The 12,354-nt window shown below is 43.3% G+C and overlaps 1 protein-coding gene across 4 annotated transcripts in view; it reads right to left on the bottom strand.

Annotated features, from left to right (window-relative positions):
• The window catches only part of atg9b (autophagy related 9B), a 72,835-nt gene that overhangs the window by 20,073 nt on the left and 40,408 nt on the right, over window positions 1-12,354 (bottom strand). For all 4 annotated transcript variants that reach the window (XM_072257089.1, XM_072257096.1, XM_072257103.1 and 1 more), the window contains one exon: window positions 3,150-3,291. In XM_072257089.1, the coding sequence (XP_072113190.1) occupies window positions 3,150-3,291 (142 nt within the window). The remainder of the gene's footprint in view (window positions 1-3,149; window positions 3,292-12,354) is intronic.

The raw sequence follows: 12,354 nt of genomic DNA on the forward strand, positions 1-12,354 counted from the left end.
GAAGACACTAGCAGTATGCCAGAAGTTCGAGAGTGTCGGGGGGTGGAAGTGTGTGAAGTTGCCATTACTAGGGAGAAGGTGTTTGGGAGACTGAAGGGTCTGAAGGTAGATAGGTCACCTGGACCAGACGGTCTACACCCCAGGATTTTGAAAGAAGTAGCTGATGAGATCATGAAAATATCAGTAATGATATTTCAGGAATCAATAAATTCTGGCAAGGTTTCAGAAGACTGGAAAATTGCAAATATTACTCCACTCTTCAAGAAGGGAGAGAGACAGAAGAAAGGAAATTATAGATGAGTTAGTCTGACCTAAGTGGTTGGGAAGATGTTGGATTTGTTTGTTACATATGTGGTTAGAAGTACATGTGATTGGAAGTACCTGATAAAATAGGCTGTAGTCAGCATGGTTTCGTCAAGGGAATTCCAAAGGAATTATTTGAAGAAATACTAAGTAGGATGAGACCAAAGAAAATCAGTGGATGTTGTGTACTTGGATTTTCGGAAGACCTTTGACAAGGTACGAGCTCATTACAGGAAAGGTACTGGAATGGATAAAACAGAGGCTGACAGGCAGGAGGTAAAGAGTGGGAATAAAGGGAGTCTTTTCTGGTTGGCTGCCGGTGACTAGTGGTGTTCCACAGCGATCTGTGTTGGGACTGCTTCTTTTTATGTTATATGTCAGTGACTTGGATGATGGAATTGATAGTTTCGTTGCAAAATTTATAGACAATATGATGGCAGGTGGAGGGGCAGGTAGTTTTGAGGAAGTAGAGAGGCTACTGAAGGACTTAGACAGATTAGGAGAATGGGCAAAGAAGTGGCAGATGGAATACACTTTTGGGAAATGAATGTCATGTACTTTGGTAGAAGAAATAAAAATGTCGACTCTTTTCTAAGTGGAAAGAAAATTCAAAAATCTAAAATGCAAAGGGACTTGATAGTCCTCGGGCACGATTCCATAAAGATCGTAGGTTGAGCTGGTGGTGAGGAGGGCAAAGGTGATTTTCAAGAGGACTTGAATAAAAAAGCAGAAGAGGCGGCCAAGGACCAATACGTCGGAATGGGAATGGGGATAGAAATTCAAATGGTCAGCCATCCAGAAATTCTGTGTTTTGGAGACGAAGCAGAGGTACCTGTCAAAGCAGTTCCCCCAATTTATGTTGGGTCTCACCAATGGAGGCTGCATTGGGAGCACTGGATACAGTAGACAACCCCAACAGATTCACAGTTGAAGTGATGCCTCACTTGGAAAAATTGTTTTGGGCCCTGAATTGAGGTGAGGAAGCAGGTGAATGGGCAGCTGTACCATTCTTGTCCATTGCAAAAATTAGTGGGGAGGAATGAATAGACAAGGGAATCATAGAGGGAGTGGTCCCTGCAGAAAGTGGAGAGTGGGGCAGGTAGGGGGAGAGGGGGAGGTAAAGATATGTTTGGTGGTAGGATCCCATTGAAATGGCCGAAGTTGTGGAGAATGACATGTTGAATGCAGAGGCTCATGGGGTGGTAGGTGACTTTATACTTTATAGTCGCCAAACAATTGATACTAGAATGTACAATCATCACAGTGATATTTGATTCTGCACTTCCCACTCCCTGGATTACAAATATTAAATATTAAAAATAGTAAAAATCAGTAAATATTAAACATTTAAATTATAAATCACAAATAGAAAATAGAAAAATGGGAAGTAACGTAGTGCAAAAAAACTGAGGCAACAAAAGAGGAACTCCTATCCCTTTTAAGGCAGTGGAAAGATGGAGTGATTGCAGGTGTCTGGGAAATGGAGGAGATGTGGGTGACGGCAATATCAATGGTGGAAGAGAAATCCTGTTCTTTGAAGCAGAACATCTCTGATGTCCTGGAAAGCCTCATCCTGGAAACATACGTGACAGAGACCAAGGAACTGAGAAAAAGGAATAGAATTTTTACAGGAGCTAGGATGGGAAGAGGTATAGTCAAGATAGCTATGGGAACCAGTAGTTTTTATAAGACCATAAGATTATGCCAAGCAAGAACCCATCAACCTCTGCCTTAAATAAACATAAAGACTTGGCCTCCACAGTTGCCTGCAGCAACGAATACCACAGATTCAGCACACTGACTAAAGAAATTCCTTATCCCCATTCTAAAAGGACACATCTCTATTCTAAGGCTGCGTCCTCTGGTCCTAGACTCTCCCACCATAGGAAACATCCTCTCCACATCCACTCTATCAAGGCCTTTCACTATTTGATAGATTTCAATTAGGTCACCACTCATTCTTCTGAATTTTAGTGAATACAGGCCCAGAACCATTAAATGCTCTTCATATGACAAGCCATTCAATCCTGGAATCATTTTCGTGAACCTCCTTTGAACTCTCTCCAGTTTTAGCACATCCTTCCTAAGATAAGGGGCCCAAAACTGCTCATAGTACTCCAAGTGAGGCCTCAGCAGTGCTTTGTGAAGCCTCAACATTACATCCTTGCTCTTATATTCTAGTCCTCTTGAAAAGAATGCTAACATTGCATTTGCCTTCCTCACCACAGACTCAAGCTGCAAGTTAACCTTTAGGGAATTCTGCACAAGGACTCACAAGCCCTTTGCACCTCAGATTTTTATGTTTTCGTGCACTTGAATTGCCATCATGCAACCAGTAGGATACTTCCAAAATCTGTAAAAGTTTGTATTTTTTTTAAGATGAATTTTCGATGACAAAATGAACCTCCATTACTCTGTGTATTGTTTAACTATGTGAGCTTAACATGAGCACAGAATTTCATTGTACCCTAGTAGATACGACAATAATCCAATCAAAAGCCAAATCCCATCAAGGGAAAAAGGATACATAAGAAAAATAGTGGGGTGGGAACATTAATAAAAATTTTTCAAAAAAGCTCCAATGTGCAAACATGGGCTCTGAGAACTGATCCCAATGCTAACCATTCATGAGGGGAACTGATGTGGGTGTTTGAACTGGGAAAGGTAAACTACAGTTTACCACAGCAGTAACAGAGGAGTTCTTCTCTAAGATTACCCAGTGAGGCCCTCAACCATATCAAACTACCAGAAGGACCCATCGCCCTCCTCACTAACACATCGATACATCAGATCACTGGGTACATTGAAGCTTTCTAAACAGTCCCCATGTGAGCTGTGGGCTATACCGTGGGAATCTTCAATGCTTTAATGTAGAATGTTCTGATTTCCCAGTAGCTCAAGAGGTTGCAGATAACTTTGACCAACCGATAGACCCAGAAGACAGCAGCCATGATCAGGAGGAAGATAATCCAGCCATTGTTTCGAATCCTAGAAGAGAAGCAGAAAAAGGTAACATTAAAATTAATTCGCAAGGCATTATCCATTCCAGCAACAACAGTCAACAGAGTAAAACTATATGTGTGTGTATATTATATATACCAATGATTTTTAATGTATTTAAATTACTGTTTTATATTTCATGAGTTATACCTTTCTCCTGTGACCTAATCTGGTACAAGCTTGGGTTTTCAGAGTTTGTTCCCTTCCACAAAGGAAACTAATTGTTATTAAAAAAAACCTTGATTAATTAGTTTGAATATCGGGGTAGGGGGTTCAAATCCTACCAGGTAAACCTATTTAAATAAATCAGGTAATCTGTGAGCTTACACCATAAAAGCAACCACATAAAAAGACGTGTTTACTGCAAGTTCTCAACAGACCAGACTGCTCTTTCTGAATTGCATGCAAGACAGTTACTGGCTCACAGCCTTCAATACTGTAATTGCAAACAAACTCATCACCAAACTGAGAGACCCAAAGCTAAACGACTCCCTTTGCAACTGCATCTTTGACTTCCAGACCAGCAAATTAGAATCTGTAAGGATGGGCAGTAACACCACAACTCCTCCACCACAATTATTCTGAACACTGGTGCCCACAAGGTTGTGTCCTTCGCCCCCTACTCGATTCACTGTACACTGAGTGGTCATATTCTGCTCTAACCCCATCAACAAATTTGCACAACACATTACAGTTGTGGGCTGCATCTTAAATAATGATGAGTTGGAGTACAGGAAAGAACAGACAGCTTAGTGATATTGCGTCATAATGACAAGCTGTCAACAAAACTGAAGAGCCAGTCATTGACTTCAGAAAGAAGGCAGTGCACGTGCTTTTGTCTACATCAATGGTGTTGAGGTTGAGAGCGTTAAAAGCTTCATGTTCCTAAGTGTGAACATCATCAATAGCCTGAATTGGTCCAACCACATTGATCTCATGGCCAAGAAAGCTCAACAGCACCTCTACTTCCTCAGGAGCTAAAGAAATTTGTCATGTCCTCTTTGGTGCTCACCAATTTTTATCAATGCACCATAGATTTCATCTATCCAGATGCATCACAGCTTGATATGGCAACTGCTCTGCCTATGATAGCAAGAAACTACGGAGAATTGTGGACATTACTCAACACATCTCCTCTCCATAGAGTCTGTCTATGCTTCTCATTACCTCAGTAAAGGAGCCAGTATTGTCAAAAAACCCACGACCCCATCCACTTTGTCTCTTCTCCCCCGGGTCTCTGGAGCTACAGAATCAGATTATATGACACGAAATTTGTTATTTTGCAGCAGTACAAAGATATAAATGCACAGGATTGGAAGAAGTTGCAGACAGTTGTAAGCTCAGCCAGCTCCAGCAAGAGCATTAGCCTCCCCACCATAGAGGACATCTTCAAAAGGTTATGACGGACCCTCACCACCTGGAATACGCCCTCTTCTCATTACCACCAGCAGGGAGGAGGTACAGGAGCCTGAGTAGGCACAATCAATATTTTGAAACAATTTCTTCAACTGGTCATCAAAATTCTAAATAGTCCATGAGCTATCTCACTATGTTGGCACTGTTTATTTATCGTATTATACATTCTTATTGTAATTCATAGCCATTTTTGTCCTGCACTGTACTGTCATAAAACAACAAATTTCATAACATGCGTCAGTGATAATAAAACTGATTTTAATAAATAAATGGTGGAATCAAGGGATAATGAGGTAATGTTCACTAAATTTCCTTGTGATGAGGGACTGGTACTCATTCTATTGAATTGTTAGTCACTGAATTATCCCCTGCACACATGTGCATGCAGGTGAAAAATTAGAACGGTTTGATATAAAAACAAAGACTCAGCTCAACATGTCCTACAGCAACAAACTGTATGATCTATACTTCTCATTTAAATGCTATTATTTATCTGACAATGGGCCAGCAGTTTTTTTTACTCTCCCCAGGGATACTTACATTTCCGGAAGGATCACCTGAATGTACAGTATCAACAGGAAACAAGAGTACATTATCCTTGTGTATAATACAGTATCAGCAGGCTATCTACTCAATGCATCAGGATAACCCCATCTCTCTTCCTGACAATGGTTTGAAACTGTACCAGCCTGCTCACCATCATGAAGTCATATCTCATCAGAGGGTCAGCTTGACCTCATACCTGTGTCTTTATCAGAAGTTTGCTCTCACCTCTCCTCCCATCTCAGTTCACCCATTTATGAAATCCTCACCTGTGCCAACAATTCCAAAGCACAAACAACAGGAATTCTGCAGATGCTGGAAATTCAAGCAACACACATCAAAGTTGCTGGTGAACGCAGCAGGCCAGGTGATTGCCGATGTGGCCTTCTATATACTGGCGAGATCCAACGCAGACTGGGAGACCGCTTTGCTGAACACCTACGCTCTGTCTGCCAGAGAAAGCAGGATCTCCCAGTGGCCACACATTTTAATTCCACATCCCATTCCCATTCTGACATGTCTATCTACGGCCTCCTCTACTGTAAAAATGAAGCCACACTCAGGTTGGAGGAACAACACCTTATATTCCGTCTGGGTAGCCTCCAACCTGATGGCATGAACATCGACTTCTCTAACTTCCGCTAAGGCCCCACCTCCCCCTCGTACCCCATCTGTTATTTATATTTATACACACATTCTTTCTCTCACTCTCCTTTTTCTCCCTCTGTCCCTCTGACTATACCCCTTGCCCATCCTCTGGGTTCCCCCACTCCTTGTCTTTCTCCCCGGGCCTCCTGTCCCATGATCCTCTCATATCCCCTTTGCCAATCACCTGTCCAGTTCTTGGCTCCATCCCTCCTCCTCCTGTCTTCTTCTATCATTTTGGATCTCCCCCTCCCCCTCTCACTTTCAAATCTCTTACTAGCTCTTCCTTCAGTTAGTCCTGAGGAAGGGTCTCGGCCTGAAACGTCGACTGTACCTCTTCCTAGAGATGCTGCCTGGCCTGCTGCGTTCAATTCCAAAGCACTCCTGACTCGTCCCCAACTTTGCTCATTGTTCAGGCTAATCAGAATGCTGCCAAAACCCTAACACACCTGTTCCAATTAATCCCATCAATCCTGTTTGTTGTCTCCACCAAATCCATTAGAGCCTTATATTTTTTTCCCCAAATCCCATCATGGCATTTTTCCTTTCCACCTGTAGAATTTTCTGAATTCTCTCTACTTCTTGAGTTTGAAACTCTTGTGAACTCTGTGGCTCACCCACTGGTGCCCATGCATTCTGCAGTTAGTGTCCTGAGCTTTGGACTTCTGTCCCCAAAACTCCCTGCATTCTCATTGCCCCTTCCTTCTTTATACATGTCTCCAGTTGAAGCAACCTCCTACAGTCGAAACATAAAAGAGGCCAAACCTGCACTGAAATTTATAGAAAAGCTAATTGGGACAGGCTTTTTGCAAGTAAATGGACACCTGGCAAGTGGGATGCTTAAAAGTGAGACAGGAAGAGTTCAGGGTCAGCATGTTCTGTTTAAAGTGAAGCGCTGGGCCAGCAGAATTAGGGAACACTGTTTGATGAGAGTTTTTTTAGGCTCCAGTGAAAAAAAAGGAAGGAGAATAGGTTAGGGACAGGCAGCTGGCATAATGCAAATCCCTGGAGGAGTCTGTTCCTTGACAAACTTCAACAGATGTATAGTGGAAAGCATTTTGACTGTATGGGCTACATCACAGCCTTCCATGGAAACTCTAATGCATGGGAACACAAGAGATTACAGCAGCGGAACTCATCCAGTTCCAGAATGGGTTTATCTCCCTCCACCATCAAAGACATCTACAAGAAGGAGGGGGAGGGGGGAGGGGGAGGTTCAGAGCTATTGGCCAACAGAGTGGTTAAAGCAGAGGGCAGGTCATCCTGCCCAGGTGTTTTGGAGGGCTGGCCCATTGCAACAGGAGGGGTAGTAGAGTAGTCATTTCGTGAGATCTTGTCCCAGGGAGATTTTAGACTAAACATTGGCATCTTGCCTCACCAGTTGAAGTGTGAGGGAGAAGTAGTAGTCTATCTCCGGATCTTTGGTGCTAAGCAATATCACACTCACTGGCTTCACTGAAGATAAATGGCTGACAGCTGAGTAAGGGCAGCAGCTGCTTCTCAACAGGAGCCACACAGCAACTCTGCCTATTCATAGCATATAATGTTTCTAAACAGGCTCAAAGTTAGTGTTTAAGTAGTTTTCACTTGGAGACAAACGTGTTGAATTATTGCTTTGAAAGAAAAGACATAATTATTTTTCTACAATATTCATATCACATGGCATCAGAGGCTCATACAGCACAGGAACGGGCCATTCTGCCCACCAGATCTATGCTGACCCATCAATATTGATCCCATTTTCCAGTATTTGCCCTTGGCCTTCAATGTCTTGGCAATTCAAGCACTCATCTAGACCCTTTAATGCTGTCAGTGACACTGCCTCCACCACCCTCTCTGGCAGTGCATTCCAGGTGTTCAGCACTCTTTGGGTGAAGAAGATCCCTCCCAAGTCATTTCTAAGTTTCTTACTCCTTAAAAAGTTAAATTTATTCTGTCCCGAGCCTTATAGGCTTGTCAGGTAGGTGCTTATGCCGGTTTCCGTGGCATGAAGCGACTGAGAGTACCAGACTCCCCCCGCCCAGATAGGATGCCAGTCTATTGCGAGGTTTACTCCCAGCACTTTGCCAGTACCCATTTTCAGCTGGGTGGACTGGAGCAGTGTGTGGTTAAGTGCCTTGCTCAAGGACACAACACACTGCCTCAGCGGGGGCTTGAACTCATGACCTTCAGATCGCTAGTCCAACGCCTTAACCACTTGGCCACACGCCACACTAACATCCTCTGCACCAGGGGAATAGACTCAGCCTCTCCACTGTCTCTTCATAACTGAAACAATCCCATGGAATGTCCTGGTGAATCTCATCTGTACCTTGTCCATCGAATCCAGCTTCTAATGTGGTAACCAGAACTGCACACATACTCCAGCTAAGGTCTGACCAATGTTTCATCAAGATGGAACATAAAATAACATCCCTGCCCTTGTTTTCAAAGCCCCAACCAATGAAGTCCAGTATCATATCTGCCACATTACCTCTCCAATTTGCCACCTTCAATTCAAAGGTAGTTGTAGGTTACAACGGAACATTAACAGGATGCAGGGCTGGGTTGAGAAGTGACAGATGGAGTTCAATCTTGAAAAGTGCGAAGTGATTCATTTTGGAAGGTTAAACTTGAAGGCCGAGTTCAGGGTGAATGGCATGATACTAAGCAGTGTCGAGGAACAGAGGGATCTTGGGGTCCACATCCATAGATTCCTCAAGGTTGTTGTGCAAGTTGACTGGGTGGTTAAGAAGGCATATGGTGCAATGGTCTTCATAAATCAGGGAATTGAGGTCAAGAGCCATGAGGTAATTTTGCAGTTCTATAAAATTCTGGTTAGACCACAGTTGGAGTATTGTGTTCAATTCTGGTTGTCTCATTATTGGAAGGTTGCAGAAGCACTAGAAAGAGTGCAGAGATTTACCTGGATGCTGCCTGGTTTAGAGAACACGTCTTATGAGGAAAGGTTGAGTGAGCTCAGGCTTATCTCTTTAGAGCAAAAGAAGATGAGAGGCGTCTCAGTAAGGGTGTATAAGATTATAAGAGGCATAGATTGAGTGGACAGTTAGTACCGTTTCCCAGGGTGACAATGGCTAATACCAGAGGGCATCCTTATAACATGTATGAAGGAAAGCTTAGGGGTGATGTCAGAGATTTTTTGTTTTACAATGAAAATGGTAGAGATATGGAATGCACTGCTGGGTGGTAATGGCTAATATAATTAGACATCTGTTCAAGGTGTGTGGAGGAATTTAGGAGAGATATCAGAGGCAGTTTTTTTTTTAAAAAACAGCATGGTGGGGGCCTGGAATGTACTCATGGGGATGGTGGCTGAAGTTGACACATTAGGGACATTTAAGAGATTCTCAGATAAACACAAAGGTGAAAGGAAATGGAGGACCGTGGGCTACGTGAGAGAGACAGGTTAGATTGATTGTGGAGCAGGTTAAGAGGTCAGCACAACACCTTTGGCCACAGGGCCTCTAATGCGCTATACTGTCAAATGTTCTATGTTCAACGATCTTTGGATTTGCACACCAAGGTCTCCCTATTGCTCAATACTCTGAAGGACCCAAAATGATGTGTGACTGATCTTATTTGTGATGTTGTTTGTGGGAAATGTTTGACAAGGACACCAGGAATGACTCACATGCTTTTCCTTGAAATGTTGCCGTCAGATCTTTTTACCTTCAGCAGAGAGAGGGCAGACTGACTCCTGTTTAATCCTGCATTAGAAAGATAACTTCCTCGGAACTGCACCAGGACTGCCAGCCTGGGCTTTAGCACTCATTTCTGTGAAGCAGGCTTGAACCCAACAGCCTGGTTACTTGTTGGTGAGGGTGTCACTAGTGAGAGCTTGTTGGGGGGTCATCAGGGCTTGTGGAGAGACAAAAGTTGGACTGGATCATATTGAGAAAAACTAACGGAACGAAGGAGCCAGCAGAGGCTGTCAGCAATGATTCGTCAACATGATATATTGTAAACATTCCTACTTTGCTGCAACCTGCCAATGACTCACCTTATTTGGGTACAGCATAGAAAATGGTTCAGTAAACATCTCAGTGCACAGCTTTCAACCCTCCTGACTAACATTACCTGCCCATCCTCCACCCTTCAGAGAGAAGCTTCTACAATTCATGGATATAGGGAATGAACTGCCAGAGGATATGGTAGAGGTGGGTACAATTAAAAGACATTTGGACAGGTACATAGAAAAGGTTTGAGAGAGATACGGACCAAATGCAGGCATATGGGACTAGCTCAGTTCGGCTAGACATCCATATTAATCCCATTTTTCAGTACTTGACATGCAGCTTTCTATGCCTAGATGATTCAATTGGTCACCTAGACGGTTCTTAAAGGTCACCAGCAACTTTGCTTCCAACACTCTATCACTCCCATTCTGGCTCAGTACAACTGACACCCATGAGCAACTATTTGCAAAGACTCCAAGAAACAGGAATTACCAACAGTGACTAAGATGGCCATAGTGACTTAATGAATATTATTTCTGACTTTGAACAGTATGGAGGCTTAGCTCCCACCCACACTCCAGCATAGTAGTGAGGGAGTATGGCACTGTCAGAGGGATCATATTGAGAGAGACGACGATAAAGCAACATACACAAAATGCTGGAAATGGAGGAACTCAGCAAGTTAGGCAGCTTCTCAGTTTCTTCATCAGAATCAGGTTTATTATCATTGGCACGTGATGTAGGTTACATGGTTGGCACAACATTGTGAGCCAGCTTGTACCCCTACCTACTCCGCCCACCTTCATAACCTGGCTTTTGCCCCTTTCCTATCCACTTCTGATGAAGGTCTTGGCCTGAAACATCATCACTTTATTCTCCTCCATAGATGCTGCCTGACTTGCTGAGTTCCTCCAGCATTTTGGGTGTATTACTCTAGATTTCCAGCACCTGCATAATCTTGTGTCAATGATAAAGGAGCTCTATACTGCTGGAGTTGCAGTGCTGAGGGCATATTGTACTATCAAGGGTATAGCACTAACAGAACAATGAGGAAGCTCTGCACTGTCAGGATAACCAGTCTCTTCAAAAGCTAAGAAGCTTTCCCTGGTATCCTTGAAATATTTGTGGAACAGACAATAACAAAGTCATGAAGAGTGTTTTGAATTAATAACAAAATTTCCCTGGCAGAGCAATGAAGTATTAAGATTTGTCTCTGCAGGTCAGTTTTCAAAAGTTGACTCACACTAATTAGCAACATGGACTTGTAAGGACTTGACTTCACTACACAGCTAGTGTTCTCAGGATCCACAGAGCAAAACATCACGTCACTAATGCATTTCAGCACAGCCCAGTCAGAGGTGCCAATGAGGACTTGGAGAAGTGTGTGTGGCTCTGGTTACCCCATTACAGGAAAGAGTGTGAAAAGGGTGCACAAGAAGTTTACCAGAATGCTACCTGGATCAGAGTATATGCCAAAAGGAAAGTTGGACAAACTTGGGTTGTTCTCCCTAGAGCAGGGTTTCTCAGCCAAGGTTCCATGAGAGAGGTCACTAGGGGTTCGTTTTTTGAACTTGGTGCAATGCGTGATGCTAGTGCTCAGTGGTGGGCAGTGACCGAGTAGCCCTGTTAGCAATTCCAGCCCAGTATGGCAGCGCGCAGCTGGACCATGTTTACTTGGTTGAGTCCATTCTGAGTTTTTGATGCAAGATAGAGGAGACCGTTGATAATTGGATGAGGGGAGCTGTATTGCATGAGGGGAGGACAGTAGGCTATTGAGGAGCATGAAGTGTGTTTTCTGAGCATTGAATGGACTCACCCAATTTGACCTTTTCTCCTTGGAGTGACAAAGGATGACAGCTGACCTGATATAGGTGTACAAGATGATGAGAGGTGTTGATTGTGTGGATAGGCTTTTTCCTAGCGCTGAAATGGCTAACACGCGGGGCATAGTTTTAAGGTGTTTAGAAGTAGATATAGAGGGGACATCCAGGATAAATTTTTCACACAGAGACTGCTGGGTGCGTAGAATGCACTGCTGGCAAAGGTGGTGGAGGCAGATACGATGAGGTCTTTTAAGAGACTCTTGGATAGGTACATGGAACTTAGAAAAATAGAGGGCTATGTGGTAGAGAAATTGTAGGCAGTTTCTAGAGTAGGTTACACGGTCGGCACAACATTGTGGGCTGATGGGCCTGTAACGTGCTGTAGATTTCTATGTTTCTATGTTATGTTTCTGTTACATTCTGATCGTGCACTCAAGATGAGATTTACTGACCTGCCCTGGACAAGTTCTGGATTTCTGTGAAAGAAGAATATCCTGCCATTCATAGGAAAGCAATGAATATTTTGCTGCAGTTTTCAACTTCCTACATGTGTGAGCAAACTTTTTCTTGGTTAACGAGCAGCAAGAGCAGGGACAGAAATAGTCATCTCAGTTGAAGGTGAAATCTGTGCGAAGTTACCTCAAGTTCGATTCAGAATTGAGAAATTT

The sequence above is a fragment of the Mobula birostris genome, chromosome 1 (genome assembly GCF_030028105.1).
Source record: "Mobula birostris isolate sMobBir1 chromosome 1, sMobBir1.hap1, whole genome shotgun sequence".
Taxonomy (NCBI): domain Eukaryota; kingdom Metazoa; phylum Chordata; class Chondrichthyes; order Myliobatiformes; family Myliobatidae; genus Mobula; species Mobula birostris.